Source organism: Fopius arisanus, unplaced genomic scaffold, assembly GCF_000806365.1.
Source record: "Fopius arisanus strain USDA-PBARC FA_bdor unplaced genomic scaffold, ASM80636v1 scaffold00021, whole genome shotgun sequence".
In the NCBI taxonomy this organism is placed as follows: Eukaryota; Metazoa; Arthropoda; class Insecta; order Hymenoptera; family Braconidae; genus Fopius; species Fopius arisanus.
The window spans coordinates 724185-744786 of record NW_011887760.1 but is presented as its reverse complement, the minus strand read 5'-3'; the positions used below and the strand labels follow the sequence as shown (position 1 = coordinate 744786).

General features: G+C 35.7%; 2 protein-coding genes across 5 annotated transcripts in view; one reads left to right on the top strand and one right to left on the bottom strand.

Moving 5' to 3' along the window:
• Positions 1-20602, bottom strand: part of mbo (Nuclear pore complex protein Nup88) — a gene marked incomplete at its 3' end in the record, with an annotated part of 47672 nt that continues 27070 nt past the window's right edge. The window contains 10 exon segments of the mRNA XM_011301276.1: positions 1-191; positions 263-508; positions 658-884; positions 954-1070; positions 1166-1413; positions 1505-1590; positions 1667-2017; positions 2154-2417; positions 3146-3268; positions 9914-10083. Of these exon segments, the coding sequence (XP_011299578.1) occupies positions 128-191; positions 263-508; positions 658-884; positions 954-1070; positions 1166-1413; positions 1505-1590; positions 1667-2017; positions 2154-2417; positions 3146-3268; positions 9914-10083 (1896 nt within the window).
• On the top strand, positions 10761-14565 carry PNKP (Polynucleotide kinase 3'-phosphatase). Of its 4 annotated transcripts, XM_011301274.1 has the most exons (8): positions 10761-10976; positions 11685-11825; positions 11919-12448; positions 13096-13167; positions 13262-13540; positions 13618-13899; positions 13980-14041; positions 14352-14565. In XM_011301274.1, the coding sequence occupies exons 1-8, from the start codon at positions 10835-10837 to the stop codon at positions 14473-14475; spliced, it is 1632 nt and encodes a 543-aa protein (XP_011299576.1). In that variant the 5' UTR covers positions 10761-10834; the 3' UTR covers positions 14476-14565. The 4 variants fall into 4 exon arrangements, with proteins under 4 accessions (XP_011299576.1, XP_011299574.1, XP_011299575.1 ...); XM_011301272.1 differs by having other exon boundaries at positions 10762-10976; positions 11685-12448; XM_011301273.1 differs by lacking the exon at positions 10761-10976 and adding an exon at positions 10992-11140 and having other exon boundaries at positions 11685-12448.

Genomic DNA, 20602 nt, shown 5'->3' with positions numbered 1-20602 from the left:
TGAATAAATTAGGAGATCACTCCATAAATTGAATAATGGAAAATTCATTCTTTATTCGGAAACTGGCAGTATTTTTTAAAATGAAATTTACAGTAAATATGATCAAATTAAAAGAAAAGATATTTATTTAAATATCTAGTTCGTCTTCAAGGGCTTTCACTTGGGCAATCATGTGTGCGATGCTTTTTCCCCTGGAAATAAAATTAATTATTAGCAATTGTGTAATCGGATCAAGAAGTGAGAAGATTAAATGATTACGTACATTTGTGCAATATTACTCTTAATAGCTTCTTCCTGCCTTGCACTGAGAACATAGGAATTTTTCTTCTCCTCCTTTTTGCAGGCCTCCATGTGCATTTTTTGTTGTTCGACTTTTTTCTTCAATTGTTCGAGGCGAAAAGCAAGTTCTTTCGATACTTTCTGATTCAAATCCTTCAATTCAGTAGCATCAGCTCTTTCAGCACTGGATAATTCTTTGTGATTCACTAGACGTAGTAATTCTTCGGCTCTGATCGAAATTCATAGAGAAAAATATAAAACTATCATCATGAGCAAATAATTATAATTGAAATACAAAAATATCGAATTGAACTTTTCAGCACTTTAATCTACATTTTTATGTGTTTATCGCAATTGACATTAATTATTTGTGCTCACCGTTTAGCCAACTCCTCTTGTTTATCCTTGATATCCTCATAACGTTCCGCCAATTGCTCTGCCTTCGATTGCAGATCTTTTCTTATTTTCATTAAATTATCGAGCTCATTTAATTGATGATTCTTCAAGTCATTCAATGTACGAACTTTCCTAGTTATTTCTGCATGAACTTTATCGTGCTTTACGAAGTGATTGGTACGGAATACATGAATTGCTCGATATAAAAGCTAGAATATATTATGAACATTTCAATATAGAAGAGTCTGTATATCAACTATTTCTTTACATCATCTTACCTCCAAATATTCTTTTCCTGAGGGTTTCGTTACAGTTCCAAGTTTTGTAATTGGTTGAGATGCTGAATCATGTTTCAGAAGATTTCTAATGTAAGTATCAAAGGGCTCTCTAGCTATCTGTAAGTCAACCGAGGATCGAGAGGTTGATGGATTTAGTTAAGTGAATGAGTTGAAAATTGATGGAATGATTGAGAAAAATTTTTTGAGAATACCTTGTTACTTGAGCTGACTGAAGGCTCTAGAGAATCAATTTTAGGGATATAATCTAGGTCAACTACTGATAAGTCAACAACCACGCCGGAATAAAGCAGGGAAATTAGAACTGAACACGGCTGATGGAGTAATCCGAATCCAAGAACAGGTGTTGCTTCCTCATTATGTGAATATTTTGTTCTGGTGCAGAGTAAATACTGAATACTTGAGGGTAGAAGAGAACTGGGTAAATTGAGATCGGCATTTTCTGGAATAGAGAAATTTAAAGAAATGTTGAAAAGGGATTGAATAATTAAATGGAATGGATTGACGATGGGATAAGTCTGAATTTTGAATACCTTCATTGGCATTGACGTAGTCGTTTAATTGTGTTATCATTGGTAGTGTGACCATATGAATCCCTGCGTTGTGTGAGCAAAAATATCTGAAAAAAATTCGAAACATTGGGTTTGACGTGATTTCTACTTCTGCCAATGAAGAATATTTTTTATTTAACATACCTCAGTCTGCTTCCTTTATCTCTGTGTAAATTAATTGGACACCTGAACTTCTTATCAGTATCAGTAAACAGAAGTCCAAGCTCCATTTCGACCTCTTCAAAGACGAATAACGCATCGTCAGGTGTGTGCAGGCTGTAAGTGGAACCGTACTGAGACCAACTTTTGCCCTCATCAGCCTCTCTCTCAGGTTCACGCATCAGAAGTGCATGATAGAGCTTTCCGGTGGCGGTTGCAATGACAACAACCGGCGGAGTCGTTTGAAGACACATTATTGAACAGGAATCAAGTCCATAGTTATCAGCAGCAGGTGGGTAGATGGTCAATGCACCCACTACGTCTGGTTTCGTCAAACTAAAAAATTGCATCCGTTCATATCAATTCTATATAATTTTTTAAATAATTTTTTTGGAAACGATGAGCAAGTCAATGCATAAAATAAGTCAATTAGTTCTTGATAATTATTATGCGAAAAATTGGAGTGATGTACCTTCCCGAGAGGATGTTATCGTGGACCATCAAGATATCACCATCTCCACGGAGTACGAGAATTGGCCACTGAACTTTGCTCCAGTCATTAATGCTGTGGTAATCAGTATCACATTTTATCGTTGGCGTAGCGAAGTCAAAGTCAACTGCAGTCTCTCCAAGTGTTTCAACGTTGGCGATTGTTGTGGATGAGAATGCTGGTGTTGGTCCAACTTTCCAATTTCTAATCAATTTTGGAGTGTCACTCAGTTTACACTCGTACAATCTTTAACGAAACAATGAGACGATCAATTACATATATCAATAATATTTAGAAATATATGATTTTTTGTGGCTAATTATCTTTTTTTACATACTGTTGGAAAATTACCTTTAAAATTTTAGCTAAAAAAATTGAAATATTTAACAAGTCTTCATTGACTCGACAAGCATCATTTAATTTCATGAATATCCTGGTAAAATTCAAGTTGTCATTGAAAAATCAATTATTTAAATCGAAAAGCCCATTTTAATTGTTGGATTATTGAGTTTAATTTATTCTTTAAGTGACTGTTACAAAAATGAATCGATATGGATGTTGACTGAAAGTCACTTGAGAGGCTACATAAACATTAACAATGATTTCTGAGGAGAAGGAACAGAGGGTTCATTCATTAGGTGACGGATTTGTTTCTCGTCTTTGTGATTAGTTTTTAGTCTCCTGGAGATTTCCGTAGAGTACAGACGTTTCTTCCTCGTGCCATTTTTGAGAATAAAGAATTTAAGTTTAATCCACGGCTTTATAGTATTATTTATATCTCCCATATCCAATATTAATTAAATTCCAATTAAAACTCATATAATTAAAAAATCAGATAATTGTATCACTGAAATTTTAAGGACTTCTCAACAGTGCATCATGGTATAACCCAGTCAAAAATATATAGCTCCTCTACAATTCCCCCAAGTATGGCCATAATTAATTTGCTAAAAAATAACGAATGGAATACTTACTGAAAAGTATTTTCCGACGTAAGTACAAGTAAATGAGAATCGTCAGCTGAGCCAGGATGCCATCTGACTCTCCTGACTTCTGTAGACGCCAACTGTGAACTGTAACCCGTCAAATTGTGATTCCTGCAACAACAAAAAAGAAATTCTTTTTTTTACTGTTGACAAAGATACTGGACGTTATTAATGTCCTCTCTGCGTCCAGTGATTGATGCACATGTACGGGTCAGCTAACGCACCACCTACAATGCATTATCTTGCCTCGACTGGGGATACCTCTGTACCGAGTAACTGAGGGGGTTCTTAATAATTGATAAAAATGTATGCACGCACATGGAGACACTTTTTTTCAACAGCCAAATGTTTTTTTTTTTCCCAGTCCAACGTTGGACATCAAAAACGGTAAAAAAGGGCGGGGAACAAAGAGCGCACTCCGTGACAAAGCTTACTGCGATTTATTCGCACTTTTCCATGGAGTACCACAGCCACTGACTACTGTTACATCGTGAACACCAAAATTTTTCTTCTGCCATGAAATTTTTTCATATTCATCAAAATTAATGCTGGACCAACTCTTTCAGCATTTCTTTTTCCCTCCACTGCCTATTTTTTGTGGTTTCCATGGGGTTAAGGGTTCAAAGGTGAGGAACAGGAATGGAGCAAAAAGCATAGAACAACACCGGAAAGTCGAAACGATTATCCTAGGTGTCACGGGACATTTACCGCCACCAAGTCATATTTCTAATTACTTCTGTTTTTTTTTATTGAGTTTCCAGAAGTTTTTAGTTTGTTAGAAAAATTGGAGGGAGAGGATTCAGAAGTTTTTTTTATAAGCAACCCATTAAATTTAATTGTTTCAACATTTCGAGATATCTATAGGAATAAGAAATACTTGAAATATTTATACTTTCCAAGAAAAAGGTAATTAATGATTTTTCTCCCGCCGAGATGATGGCAGAAAAATATTTCACATATAGTGTAATCGCATCCGGTCAATTGTATAATTATTAATCAAATAATAAAGTACGATCTGAGTGGATGCAAATTATAGATGCATCGTCGATTAATGAATTAAAATTAAATTTGGGTTAATGAAACAATGAATAAATGACTTATTAATTCGCAACATTCATCTTGAGGGTAAACCGCGAGGATGAGACGTCACCTGTGCTTTATATGTTATTCGTCTCTGGTGCAGATACACTTCAGGCTTGTGGACTTTTCTTCGTGACTGAGTTGCCAGTGTAAAACGAGAGTTTACCGAACAATCCTCTCACTCAAGCTCTTTCGGTGAATGTAGAAAGAGCGAAGAGAGTTGGGAGTACTTACGTAAGCACGAGACGACGTGATATTAAATTATTTTGAATATAATATATTATGTGGATGGTATAGAACGAGCCATAACGAGGGGCCATTATGATAATCCAATGCCATAGATTAAACTATAAAACTTCGTTAACCCACCTGTAACTGACATTTCAATCGATTTTTATGATCAATCACCCAATTTCATTGAACCAATAACATCATTCAATGTTTCTTCACTGAAACTGATAAGGAATCGACTGATGGCGATAATACGCTAAAAAAGAATTATTTTTGCCAAGAATATTTTCCTCCCACCAGTAAATCTGGCGATCACTGTGTAAATACTCCCATAAGACTTACTAATGGCAAATATATTTTCTTGTGGTTAGTAAATATTTTTGGCTGAAGACAAGTTTTTTCTCAGTGTACATGTGGCATCTTACATGTTTTCAATTAATTGATTTGTTTTACATAAAAATCTTATAAACCTTTTTTTTGTTGAAGTCAGAGCAATTGTAAAGTTGAATCGAGTGACGAGTGCGAATGACCATATTTTTTCATAGAATTAATTGAAAATGTTCCATAAACATGATAAATTCCTCGATTACCTCACCGATTATACTGAATTATGGAGTTATTACATTGTGCTATTTTTTCCGCTGATATTGAGATAAAAAAGTTGAACATAAAAGAAAGTAAAAAGTTATGAATAAATACTGAGGTAATTGATAGTATTATGATTACGATAGAGTACATTTGATACAGGAACCGCAGAAGTTCGGTAAGTAAAAGAATTCAAGCAAGAATTCCAATTGGGCTTTGAAATGAAAGGGGTGGAAATTGGGGGAAAGTAGAGGAGAGAGGGAAGTTTGTGCCCTTTTACCGTGGCTTGTACCTCCTAGATTTTGCCCATAAAATCGGGATGTTGCACAAAATATATATAATATAACGAGGCAGAGCCAGCGTTGATATCCCGGATGGTCTTTGCGTCGTAATTCATGCACCAGGACGGTCTCACCTTCGCCTAACTAAGACCGTTAATTCTTAGACACTGTGGATGCTTTTTGGTGGGGTATATTTAATGACTCCCCCTTCTCTTCCCCTCCTCATTCCCTTCCGCTCCCCATGAATTTATTTCTCAAATTTAATTGACCATATTTTTCATTAAACTTTTATTCAAGTCTGAAATATAATAGAATAGATGGAAATAAATAAATGAGACAAAAGGAGACAAAATGGGAACAAGACGACGATTATGCATAATTTCTGAACACGTACAACTGTAATTAAAAGAACCGACAGATGTCTCTTTTCGTCGTTGAGTTTTATTTCGTTAACCGAGAAAGAGTGAAAGAGAATGGGGTACAGTAAGGGCGAAGGGCTCGAGTGCAAACGCGTGTCGTGTATTTAAAATGTCTTCTCTCCAGGAAATAGGTTTAAATAGAAATGAGTCTGTTGATTAAGGTGTCAGCGGAATTTTTTCATTGCAAAAATTTTAAATAAATGAATAACATAAAAATTGTAAATAATACTTATATATTATGCATGATTATATAATTATAATTGAGCAATGATCGGGTGGGACTGGGTAATAATGATTTTCATGATTTTGAGAACTTGAAGAGATAAAAGATTTAAAATATCATAAATACTCGGAGGCCATGTTAAATGTGGTGAAAACATTCCATTTTTCATCTGGAAAAAATTGAACGATGTGTGAAAGAGTTGAGTAAAAAATGTGGGGAAGGGACTGACCGGGTGAATATATGAAATGTCGTTACAAGTAAACCCGGTGTGTGGTCGCCAGAGATTAGCTCTGGTTTATATCGGGATTACATATGTATAACCATTAGGTTAAATCATTTTTAAAAACGTGAGAGAGGGTGGATGGAGATGAGGGGTGCGTGCAGAAAATGAAATACTCACACAAACTTTCTGTTTGTACATTGGATTCAATCTCTTTTTCCCCAGGTTTTTTCGTCACATCGTTCTTTATTTTTCCGCCAGGAAGCCATGGTTAATTATTTTCAGGGGGAAAAATATTGCCGAATATTTCCAGTGTTTGTGGATTCTGGGGGATTATTGACTGATTTATGTAACTGCAGGAAAAAAATTTCTATCCATATTTCCCGATGACAAAAAATGCAGTCATGTTATTTATTAATTTATGACATGATGAAAGTGATGTACTGAAATTATTTCTAGTAAAACAAGTAACGATGCAAAGTTTATTCATTGCACTAATTACGTTTTTGACATAAGATAAAAATCTCATACGAAAAATTTTGTTCGATTCGAATGAGACATTTAATAAAGGAAATAAAGCAAAGAAGAAAAAAAATTCTAGACAGAGAAAAGCATCTTTCACATTTTCTCTCCACACATAAGCAAAAAAAGAAGATACTCGAATTATTCATAAAGGTAGGCCGACTTGGAAGTGGGATTTGGTTTTGGCTGTGTTGCTATTCCACATCTCCCACTTTTCCATGAAAATACCCAGCTACTGAATTCTACCAAATGTTACGTGGATGATAAAGATAGGAACGTTTCTCGCATAATAAACACATAACGGTAATCCTTAAAACAATAATTAGCTTCAGGCAGGAGGAAGAGAGCCGAGAGCCCAGAGCTATCCTCCACCTCGGCCATCCTTTTTCCTCTTTTCATTTTCCTAGATGAATTCTTCCTTTCTTTCTCACTCGTATCTCCTGTCGTTTTTTCACTACACCAGGAGAAATTAATCAGGTCAAATTAATCAGGAGCTGCAAAACTAGCCGGGGGGCCCAAAGTGACCACCGAGAGTCCAATTATCCTTTTTTAAACACCAGTACTGAAGGCAACAACTGACGCATTGATATCAGAGAAGCATATTTCGTTATTGAACCAATTAAAGTATTAAAATTGTAGGAAAGTTAGAAGCTATCTAGGATAAATATTTGTGCATACCAAAAGATATAATTGCTCATAGATTTTTTTTTCGTTAGTTTACTGAAGTATTTACTGTGGGAAAACCAAAATTTTTCCAAATATACCCTTTTCTCTGGTAATTGTGGCTGAATATTTTAATCCGTACACTGACAATTGGCTGAATGTAAAATTTCAGCAGCTGTGCACGAAGTTGATGGTAGAGATCAACTTCATGAATTTTCCAGTCCACGAAAATGCAAGGGAATTGCTCTTGACTATTCATTAATGGAAGTTAATCGTGAGTTGGATGGTTATCAAAGCAAGTAAGTGTATGTGTGTAGATGAATGGATAACCAGTAGTGGGTCCAAGCGCCAAAAGCTAATCAGCTTTTAGGAAACCCCCTGACGGGGTTTGTACGCGAGCGGTGGTAGCGTCGCAGGGGATTACCAAGTCGTCTTTATTCAACTCGTAAAGCAGAGGTAGTTTCGGTTGCTGCAAAGAATTAGGACACTACCAAATAGAAGAGAGACTATTTTGTGGGGTGTGAGTGGGTGTAAAAGGGTGGTAGAGGGTGGCAAGGGGTGGGTAGTCACTCCCCGGTTACCAATGGGGAGGGAGTGGTGGTTGGTGGTAATAGTTTTAATCCGGTGTCTTGGAGTCAGGATTTGGACGACGCCTAGGTGCAGTTAGTGGCTCTTTTGGTAAAGTGGACGGCGAAGGGAGTGGGGAACGGGGAATGGCAAAAGCCACTTCGCGGTCTGATATCATAAGCCGAATAATCGCCATTATTGCCGCCATTTGGTTAATCCGAGAAATCTCAACGCTTGGAATCTTCGCATTTGCAATTGCCGGCCCGTTTTGGTGCTTGTGGCTTTTTCAAGGGCTCCGGAGATACAATGGCAATGTTTATTTTATAAATTTTCGGGTTTAGCTGTTGAGATTCTCCGAAAATAATTACGCTAGGTTCTCAGAAATTAATAAACGTGATTATTAATACTCGATAGCGCACTCGGTGACAAAAATTATTTTAAAATTCATTCAAATTAAATTTTGTTAAATTGGAAGTTTTCAAAGACTTTAATTAATTTATAAATAGAAGATTGTTTGCTGTTTATAAATTAAAGTTGATTATGAATTGTTGCAATCTAAGAGTTTCTGTACATGTGCTAGATGTTTTATTGTATTGAAAGAAGAAGAATGGAGAAGAAAGGTGAGAAGCTCGAAAGTCTTGGACATTAAATCCGCCAAGATTCGTTTTAATGACCACAACTTGTTTACAAACTGGTCGACCTTACACTACATTTCTCTGTCTACACGATGACGTATTTCCGAGTGTACTGTATGCATTAGAGTTGTGTACACAGTTTTCTCCTCTGGATGGGAAGAAAACTGTGACGGAAATTTAAGAGAAGGGGAGTGAGGGGGACAAGGAAGTAGAAGTGCAAGCAAGACACTTAATAATGGGAAAAAGTTTTTTGGTAACATTCAAAAAGCTACACGTTTACAACTTTCTTTGCATAAATCCTTTATGCTGGGTTCTGGGTAAGATTTCAAGCTTAATTGTTGGACATCTCAGCTCTTGGATAATTCAGTGGGTAGAAACTTTTATTTTATGGGTTTCAGCAAATCTTTATGATTAAACGGATTATCAGAAATGAACTATTCCCTAAAAATTGTTCAGAAAAATCTCAAGCTACCAACTCTACACAGAGAAAAATATTCAATAAAAATTATGTGTCTTTTCCGTAATCTTGTAGCAAAATGTAGTTGTAGGAAATTTCACGGAAGCGTCCCGTAATTTTTATCTGAATTATCTATGAAAAATTACGAGACCGGCGCTTAAATTTTTCATATCGATTCCGTAATCGGTAAACGAACAGAAAGTTCTGTAATTTTTACTAAATATTTCTCTTCATTTAATTGTTAATTTATCGAATCAATGGCGGCCAATACACTGTCTTTTTTTCTATAACTGCGCTTGGGGCCGGGTAATTTATTCATAATTGAAATTAGGAAGGAAAAAATGTCCTGGAAATTGCTCAAACAATTCAGATGACTCATTTGAGTATGGGGATTTATTTAAAGCCCTCATTTGTATATAGAGGTGTGAAATTATTCGAATTTTGCCATGAACTCAAAAGGGTGAACTTAAACGATAACGTTTATCTCTGATATACCAAATATCTCTGAATAGCTCCTGCGTTATAATCACCCTCTAAGATTCGGATGACTACGACTCGTTTTGTATGACTTCAAGTGTCTGAAGGGTTGTGTTAAACGGTACCTATACTCCTTGGATCGCGTTAGCTTTTAAGTGTGTGGCATGTGTTGTTGATGAGGCGGTTAGTATTCAACGTTTGCACTTGTCTAACTCTCAACTTTTGAAAAGTAAATTGCGTTCAGCCACTAATAATCATATTAATTGCAAACCTCAAAATATTAAAAATGTAGAATTTAAAAGTATCTATATGAGATATATTCAATGCAATGATGTAATAATCATACAAATCAATATAATGAAGATTCACAATATGCGCATAAAATAATATACTCACACGCAAGATATCTCTTTCTTCCCACTCTGAAAAGCGTTGTCTTTGCCCCATCTCCTTGGCAATTCAACTACGACTATTCCAAGATTTCCCCAGAGTACAAGTTGAGTTGCAGTTTCGTTGATCACCAAATTTGTGATTTCGAATATTGGAGGATCCGTTGGCTTCAGTGTCTGTAATTGAATTGAACAAATTAATAATTAGTTAGTGGACACCAATTCCTTACATTAAGATGTATCTTACATATATTATTTTATACTTCAATCTATTAATTGGAGATGACATCTCATGAAAATCGATTTTTCATTGATAATTAACCATTTGAAAGTAGAATATATAGAATATATAGTAGATGTTAGAATGAATTATAAGAGACTCGAGTATATATTTTCCTTTTATCATCTCCAGTTCTTATCCTTTCACTATTTTTCCCATTCCCTTCGAGGTACTTTTCACTGGAGTGATTCTCTCGCTACAGAGCTCCTGGGTACGTTGGAGTAAAAGAAAAAAAGACGTCACATTGTCGACGCCTTATTAATCCAGAGGCGTGGAATGGGATCTAAGGGTGAAGCTTTGGAGAAATTAAAAGAACAGAGGGTGTATAATGTGAATACATCCATTTCCAGTCTTCTTTCTACATCTTTTTCTCTTTACCCCTCTGAAGACATCCCCAAGGAACTGCCATTACCATTTACCACCCCTGCCCACACTTCTTAAGTAGACAGATAAACATCTTCAGTCTTGTCATATTTTTTTTTAACATTTTTAATGACGTGACGACCCCACCGGTCAGATTTGCCATGAATTCAAATTTTTTTCTTTTCGTACCAAATAGCGCCATCTGCTGCTGCTATCGATTCAAGGGATTCAAGAGGAGAATTTCCCGGGGATAAATTTACGTGTTTTTCAACCGGCTATGACATCATGAGTACTAATGTGAAGAGTTGTTACATATGCAATCATCACAATTCAAATTCAGCAATTTTTTTACCTAATGATAAACCTGTTTTTGTGGGGCGCAATGTTGATACGAAAATAACGGATATAAAGTGCTCGAGAAATCAAGGTTAGTGCAGCAGATGTGAATTCATAACCTAAATTTTATGGGTGACATTAGTGTGTTTTTGGTGGGAATAGATGGATTTATGTTTTTTCTATTTGATTTCTCCTATTGAATTATGAATTATTACAGTTTTATTGTCTTTTTTTTCGGTCTATTGCACTGCAGAGGTGATTACGACACTTGTAAATCCCATTCAACTATAAATTGAAATAATGAGTTATTTTTATGAGAATATTATCTACTTCATTGTAAAAATTATTATCTTGTTTGCTACGAAAATCGTGGGCAACGGTTGCATTGCAGTTTCGATAGGGTATCTTATCAATTAATCGGATTTGATTAATTATTGAGCATTAACAATACAGTACAAGATGGTTTTATATATTTTGAAGAAATTTCTGTGTCTCTGTGAATTTTAATTTGACTCAGGCAATTTATTGGATTTGTATTTGAAATATGATTGTTAGGACATTATTTATTCGTCTCCGGAATAGTCGTAATATCCTATTTTGATTTCCTTTATAAAATGTGGCTTTGCTTCGAATCAGTACTCATTGATTTTCGTTTGTCGGTGAAGAAATTATTTAGAACTCTTGAAATTTCCCGAGATCTGACAAACTATCAAATGGAGTTAATTTGATTCTAATTTTATTATTCATTCAGTAGATAATAATAATATCAAGAATTATGATTTTCTTTTTATTTCATCAGTTCGTTTGTGTGCAAGTTATGCGGATAAATGTGTGACCGTGTGCCAAACTGGTGCTCGACCCTCTGGCTTTAACGGCTGTAAGACGAAAAAGGATGAAAAATATTTGGGAAAACATGGAGACGTTATTCAGATACTCTACGGTAAATATCCTTACAGGATAGAATTCAATCCACCGCCGTCTGATATAGGAAAGGAGTCAATAAATTCTAAGAAACGATCTTACACTGAATCAGAAGATAGCCAAGAGTTTACACTAAACAAAAAGCCTAGAGGGGATTATTGCGACGCTAAAATGTCAAAAGAGGTGAGGGATACTGATGATGATGTCGACGAAAAAACATCGCGGGAGATCCTTGAAAAAGTGAGAACGAAACATCAGAGTCCAGTGCCAAGTGGATCTAAGCCTGAAAATATTGATTACGAAGAAACACGTACAATTCATAATGAAACTTGGGAAGATGTGGATAAACAGGCGTTGATGATTTTTACTGCTGAGGGGGTGCAATCCAGATCGAAAATTGCAGCGTATGACATGGATGGAACTTTGATAACTACGCAATCAGGGTTGGTCTTCCCAAAGGATCTCAATGACTGGAAGATTCTGTTTCCGGGAATACCTGGAAAGTTGAAGGAGCTGCATTCGGATGGATATAAAATTGTTATTTTTACAAATCAGGGAGGGTTGGGATTGGGGAAATCCAAACCTAATGATTTCAAACAAAAGATTGAGAGAGTTGTTAAAAGACTGGCAGTTCCAATCCAAGTGCGTATTTGTTTTAGAATGTACATTTTTTATTCCGTTAAGGCCCGGGTGGACTACCTATAGAACGTCATCTTTTGTTTAAATTTTATCTTTCTAGCCTAAAATACATAAAAATTTGGGATAAGTTTTGAGGTCATGAAAATCACTGGATTTGGCATGAAAAAATAATGAAAAAAAAGAGGAAAAAATTTTGAAGGGCGCTAAAGAGCAATATTTATGAAAAGGGATTTTCCAGGTTTACAAAAAAATAATGAAAAATCTGCAGCATTTGATTGCCTGTAGCTGCATTCAATTCAGTGGAGGGTTTGGTTTGTGTGGTGAATACTTGACATACATGCTACATATTTTTCATTATTTTTTTGTAAACCTGGAAAATCCCTTTTCATAAATATCGCTCTTTAGCGCCCTTCAAAATTTTTTCCTCTTTTTTTTCATTATTTTTTTATGCCAACTCCAGTGATTTTCGTGACCTCAAAACTTATCCCAAATTTTTATGTATTTTAGGTTAAAAAGATAAAATTTAAATAAAAGATGACGCTCGATAGATAGTCCACCCGGCCCTTAATCTTCTAAATCGAATTGATATTTGAATACTTTTTCAAATGTTTTTTTCTATAGAAATTGATGTAATATCCTATTCCTTTCAGGTTTTCATTGCGACTGCAAGGGATTCTTATAGGAAACCGGTGACAGGAATGTGGGATAGATTAGTTAAATTTGTAAGTAGAGTAAGAATTTTTAATTGCAGGGAAATTTAATTATATGATGAATTTGGAATTTGGAGGAAATTCTGAATAAAAATTCTGATATTAGTGTAACGATGGAGTGCCCATTGACAAGGACAAATCTTTCTTCGTTGGAGATGCAGCAGGAAGACCTAAAGATTGGGCACCAAAGAAGAAGAAGGATCACTCTCTGGCCGATAGGCTATTTGCCTTGAATGTTGACTTAACGTTTTACACGCCTGAAGAACATTTCCTGGGACAGAAGCCAGTGAAGTACAATTTACCGGTGTTTGATCCAAAAAGAGTAGAAGATAATGCTGATGTTTGCGATCCGCCAATAGCTCAATTATCCTCAAAAATTCAAGAAGTGAGAAAAAAAGATGAATACAATGATTTTTCAAACTCTTAACAGATTTAATAATGAATTTTCTCTATTGGAAAAAGGTGATTCTCATGGTGGGTGCACCAGGAACCGGAAAGACCCACGTAGTACAGAATTACCTTAAGGATTATCACCACATAAATAGAGACAGACTAGGAAGTTGGCAGAAATGTGTAGCAGAAATGGAAAAAATACTATCCAAAGGGAAAAGTGTAGTAATTGACAATACGAATCCGGATCCAACATCAAGGCAAAGGTTTCTTCATGTTGCCAAATCCAAGAACATTCCAGTCAGATGTTTTCTGATGAAGACCTCAGTTGAACATGCGAAGCATAACAACCGAGTGAGAATATGGATTTATTATCGTTTTAAATTTCCAACAGAATTGAAAATGAGTTTCGAATCTTTTATTTTATGTTTCAGTTTAGGGAACTGACGGATCCAAGTCATATGGTTATTAGTGAAATTATTATAAATTCATACGTGTAAGTAAATGTTTTATTTAATTATTTAAAGGAGTCGGAGGCACAAGGGCAATTTTTTTGGATTAACAGTAAAAAGTGCATAGAACGGAAAATATGGAAATGAATTAGGAAGTGGGCTTTAGCATGATGATAAAAATTACAGTTTTAGACAATGTAGATTGAAGAAGTGAATTTTACAATTGGTATATTCCACTAGTGGCACGCACTCCACATTAGTTTGGCGTTGTACCAGATTCATTAAGCTACTGCTGCTCCTGTATCTCCGACTTTTCCTCGGACTATCTGTCTACGCGTATGTGAAAACTTACAGGAAGAACTTCGTGGAGCCTAGTATGGACGAGGGATTCTCAGAAATCGTGAAGATCAATTTTGTACCAAAATTCCAGAGCGAGAAGGAACGAGAGCTTTATACAATGTATCTTCTTGAGAAGTGATATTGAAGAAAGAATACTTGTGAATTTTATACAATTATAATCATATTTAGTTTCATAAAAAATCAATAAATCCGATAGAACTAAAAAGAATTATCTGTTCATGGAGAGAAAAATACTGGAAGAAGTACGTGAGAAGTTTCGTAAAAAATACTGTTTGAAACGTAAACATGGGTGAATGGCGAAATCGGAAAAAGTACTACGCGGGTAGGAAAATTTACCGATTAGTTCCGTAAAATTTACTGTGGCATGTGAGGCAAGGATTGTACCCACACGCCAGAGGTTTGTTATTGTTATTGTGTCGATCGTCATTAGAAACCCTATCAAGACGTTAGTTATCAAAGCGGTTACTGAGGTTACGTGTTTAAAATTTAAATTAAATTGAGCAATCTTTACGTTCTTTGATGTATTTTGGATTTAAAACTCTAACTTTTGCGGGTTTGAAAAAAAAAATTGACAGTTTCGTAAATTTTCTGGAGGAAATAGTAAAATTTGCTGACCGTCTCGTTTTTTTTATCATGATTTTAGATAAAAATGACTGAAATCAATGTTCAGCCCACGATTACGTGACTAATCACGCATTTTTTCCCGTATTTTTCTATCCGTGTTTTTTTCTTATGTTCAGAATATTATCCCTTTCTTTTTTAGGATTAATCAATGATATAGGATAGGTTATTGAGTGATGCCAATACATGGCAACTAGTCGAAGTACCAGAAATTTTCAAAGTGTAAAAAAATTATTTAAAAAATAACGACAATTTTGAATATTTTTGCGTTTCTATTTTCCATTAGTAATTTTCCCTGAATTGTCTGAGTTCGGAACAAACTAGTTTTTCATATTATTAAATCAAATCAATTATTAGTTGTTTGGCATTTAATCCAATTATCCCGTTCTGTGATTACCACGAGTAAATAGACGTCTCAGTTAATTAGTATTATGATGCCTGTAAGGAATCGCGAAAGTTTCGACCCTAATATCTGCGCATTACAATGACAAAATCTCTAGAACACTGTGCAAATAAATACAAAGCATACGTTTCATCCGGACATTTTACCCTGATATATACTCATGCATTTGTCCATATTAAGGAACCAACGTTAAATCCTGGTGTGCTTTTATGCGTTATCATTGTCGTCTCAGAGTACCACGGACAGGTTCTCGGGTTGCGTGTGGATATGGTAAACGAAAGGATACACGTAAAACAAGCACAACGACGTTATTATTAGTCAACCTTACGACCCGCATTCCATCGTGACAAACAAGTGGTGTATGTACACTGGTATGAGGTGAGTCACAAGGTGTCAGTTACAATTTATCAAACTTTTACATTGTTGAAACTACCCGGTGATATGGTACAATCTATCAGTAGGGAGAGATCCCTCGTGTTTGCAAAGTTTTTGAGCTGATAGGATATTTCACAAATATTTTCAAATATTTTCACGATTTTCACAAATACTGTAATTGAAAAGCTTGGATAAATAGTTAATCAATGATGGTAAAACGTTTAATACTTCAATATTCAATATTTCTCATCCAAATCTTAAATTTCAGGAAGACATTAATTTCAGATATTCGAACGGTTTTCTTGTCAATAATGAATCAAAATAGTATATTATTGTAATTATATTCTTGGCAGAAAAGGGTGAGGGCTACAAAAAAGGTATTCATGGAAATATAAAAATTTTCCTTTCATTCCAGGAAAAATTGATTTTTATTGCACGTGAATTTTGTTAGTCCGATCAAATGCATAAATTGCATCGTACGGATACACATTAAGACACGTGGTATGCAGTTTTATTTGTAGGGAGGGGGTGGGATGGGGGGGTTGAAGGGTATAAAGGGAAGCCAGAGAGTATGGATGCAGCTAAAATGTTGTTATGTAGGTGTAGGCGTATATGAAGGGGGATGAGTGTGGGATGTAAATTTGCATTGAACGAAATGAGGCGCTATGGGGCATTCCAGTCCGAAGTTAATAGCTTCCCAACGATTAACTGTATCCTCTGCCACCCTCTGCCACCCCCTCGCAACCCCCTTCACCCTCGAAAACTCGGTGCCCTCTCTTTCGAGCACGTCGCACGCGTTCCCGAAAACCCGTAACGCCTCTATACCCACACCACCAGGGTTACCCAAGCTATCCCTACTAATAATGTATGTCCCCAGGAAAGGTCGCAAAATAACTGACTTGGCTCAGGCTATTTTCCTACTATCCACTTGTTTTCATCCAATAAAAGTGCTTCAACCCCAACAATTGAGGAATTAAAATAAATTAAAAGTTGAGAATTTTTTTGTTCACTGGTAATTATTTAACAACTTCGATGAAGGGTTTTGTGGGGAGATGTTTGGTACCCTATGTGGAATCCTGGTAGCCAATAGTTTTCAAGTGGAAGGGGATGCCAAGGGTTGTGGGGCATAATTTAGTGGACAGTTTGATATACAAACAATCTTTAATGAAATTCTTGGTGTTCATTAATAACGCATTACAGCCTCTCGTCGTTGTGGCGCTTTGGGTTCTTCGGGTAAACTAGTATTTTGGAAGGGTTGGTGTCTGATATCCCTATAGTGACATTCAATGTTCAGGAGGACCAGTGAACAAGCCGGATTCTTCAATAAATTTAATAGCGTTATGGTGGTTCGTTTAAATTCTTTTTGTGGAAGAGTAAACTGTACAGAAATCATTTCCATATTTTTTAAAACGTTAAATCAGATAATTTCCACATACTTTGATGTTTTCTGATAACAGTCATTATTAATGAAAGTGTCGGGCGGGGCGTGCCATCTGTTTATGCCGTGTGACTTTTGTGTCGTGAGTTGGAAAATTTAGCTGGACTGACAGATGTAAAAAGCCTGATGGCTTTCCATTCTTAATATCTTTATAAAATTAATTGAATAATTCCAACAAAGACTAACTCGTGTCCAGCAAATCTACGGGAGCCATCAGTTGATAAATAATAAACCAACGAATCTCAAATTTCATTTCCTCCTTCATTTGGGTCATTATTTTAATTTATTGTTCATTATGTGGATTATTGGTTTAATATGAAAAGCACGCAATGATGAAGGTAGCTTTTAAGTTTATCAAATCGATAAATTTAGAGTGATTTTTTTCATCAATTCATAAAGCTATCATAAATTGTATAAAGCTGGAAGCATACATTTTCAAAGACTATATTGGGAAGTCCGTGAAGTGATCGAAGAACTTGGATATTAATTAAATTTTCCTAAAAGTGCCGTGCAAATTTCAGACAAATTCACTCAACTCACAAGATCCTTTTCTTCTTAAGATTGTCGCAAAAACGCACATTTTTTTTCGACCGGAAAAAATATTTATGCTAAAACATTACGCCGCAAATATATTCGATATACGGCGTATATATATCAAATCAATTTATTAGCGCATATTTGACTGTATAATAATATATATTTGGCATATAGACCGTTTTTCCTGCATCACATGATTTATTAACATCTTGAACTGCAATGGCGGAACCAACGCGGAATATAGGTGTTTCATCAGATTTTTGAAGTACCTTAACATAAAAGTCGCCATCAGTGATGAAAATTTGAGGGAAGCCCTGAAAATAATCGTCATTTAAATCTAGCCTCCCGTAAATAATAATCTCAAATTCAAGGTAAAACCGGCGTGGTGTATATTTAGCAGGAGGCTTATGACGTATGCATGGTTGAAATGTCGTTGGATGTTGAAAATCATGGGTTAAAAGTGGTATGGGATGGGAGATGGATGGAAGGACTGAGAATTGTCGTATAGGATGGGCACAAAATTTTCGGAAGGTGAGACAGAGAGACCGAGGGATTTTGAGGGGTGTATAATACTGGTTGGACAGCGGGCGTGCACGCTACGATATAGAATTTTAATATAGTGGTTTACGAGCGCGATTGTCCGCCATTTTACGGTCTCTATAGGATGGCCATTTGAATTCTTAGATCTGCATACTTCGCGGAATTGCGGTGAAACGATGGGCCAGAGGATCCCCTTCTCTCCCACTGTTTTCTCTTTTAACCTCATCCCCTATTTCCTTTATACCTATTACCATGACACACACATGGAAGCATGTAATGTACGCACCAGTCTCCATCGTTTCGTTCAAAATATCTCTGCTGCCTATATATGTTATAGCGTAATAAAACAATAACGATTACACTGGGCCTTGGATTATTCAGGCACGCAATTTATCGCTCAATATAGGCAATACGTTTTATGAACGCTTCATTGAACTTTACAGGAGAAGGGGAAGATGAAAAAGATTGGGCTTTTGGTCGTAATAAGGACAATACGGGTGCAATTGTTCTTTCGGGGAGGACTGGTGAATGGAGTAATAGGGCAATTATGGATTGAAGAATTTCATTTGTGGGGGATTAGACGTTTTGGTGAGGTCCAGGGCAGATTTCTTAGGGTTTATTAAATCGTATTGCATTTCATCAGCCATCAAGGGTCAATATGATTATTTAAGAAAATAAACCGTAATTGAGTTTTTAAAAAGTATAATTAAAAAAAAGGAAAACTGTGGTCCAGGAGGCTGTGTTTACTACTTGACATCAGTATCTTATAGAATTAAAAAAATAATTCTCTCGCGACAATTAATCATAATAGGAGCTCGTTTAAAAAAACTCGTCAAGAAAACTCGATTAAAAGAAAACATGTATAAAAGTTTAAACATTAAACCTCTTAAAAAATATTATGAAAGTCTGTCTACAGGATTAGTTGTATTTTCATTGCTTTGGTTGTCTTGTTTATTACGATGTAAACAGTAGGCAGAAGAAGAAAGAGAAAAGGAAAAAAAAGCCCACACACCCAAAACGTATTAAATCCCAATTTATATTTTTGGTTTTTTTTTCACCGGGTCTTTTTGACGCGCCATTTTTCCGCGGAATTTTTTGGTCCGAGTTTTTTTAACGGGATTTTGTTATCGCGGATTTTTTTAGCTATGGACCCAATGATAATTAATATTCATAATTAATTTTCACTCTATCGAAAATGGAAAAATGACGTCCCAAATCCTAAGCGATTGAAATTAGATTGAAACTCACACAATTAATAATTCAAACGATATGATAAGCGAAATTTCACAGCATTTGTATAAAAGTGCAGTCCAGGAAAAGTGAAAAAGTCAAGTTGAAGTGTGGTTTCATCTGGCTTTTATCTTCACATAGAAATATCCGGAATGTGTGTGGAGTAACGACGCTAATTTAGCATCTCCCGAATCTCGCAGTGCGGTGTAAACGAGAAAAGGGTGGAAAGAGGGGTAGTGGGGTTGAAAAGAGTAAAAACCCACCCTTAAAGAGTCGGTATAATCGCCTAGCGATATAAGCCCCCGCGTATCAGTTATAATTTACAATGTTATGGCGATTTTATGTATATCTTGCGACCGTATAGCCCAACCCGAGTTGAAGTATTATTTAAATTAAACGGGGCTAAACTAAGCGAACGGAGCATCGAAGTTATGGGGTGGCTTGTGGGTGGCAAAGGTGGTGGTATTTTTTTTCTTTTTTTTTTTTTCGAGATGTGGCGGGGGAAAGGCGCGTTGGAGCGTAGGTGCCAGCGTGCCGGCATGCAAATTATTATCACGGGGCGATAATTTAAATGCATATTTTGCCTCACTATACCATTTTATTATTGCCCAAGCTGAGTTAAGCAGAGAGCGCGTTAGAATGTGATGGCTCTCTTGCCTTTTCCATCGTGAGAAAGAAGGTTTCTGCCGAGTCTGCTCGTTCAGCATTTTCGGATGGTTTTGCATTTTATTTTGCGATATCTTGGATGTTACTTGCGGCAAATTGAGGCAAATCACCAACATTTTGGTCTTTCGTGGGAGAAACAGATATGCATGGAGAAACCACCAGAATTTGAGAAATTTTTTAGAGGTAAATTGACATTTTACACTCAGACTTTTTGTGATGCCATTGAATGATTCCCTTGGAGTGGAATTAAGAAATGGTTTGTTTTAATTTGGTGAATTTCAGATAATCCCTTTTAAAAAAAAGCATGTAACGTTTTTTGTCAGCTTTTTTTGGCGCTATGCATATCAAAATATATCTATATAATATGATATATATATATAATATATACATATATAAATAATATATATAATATATAATATATATAATAATATATAT

Coding starts and splice junctions, on each gene's coding strand:
- PNKP (XM_011301272.1), top strand. CDS start 10,835: ATGAGTACTAATGTGAAGAGTTGTTACATATGCAATCATCACAATTCA. Junction 10,977..11,684: donor AAAGTGCTCGAGAAATCAAG/GTTAGTGCAGCA, acceptor TTATTTCATCAG/TTCGTTTGTGTGCAAGTTAT. Junction 13,900..13,979: donor ATGCGAAGCATAACAACCGA/GTGAGAATATGG, acceptor TTTATGTTTCAG/TTTAGGGAACTGACGGATCC.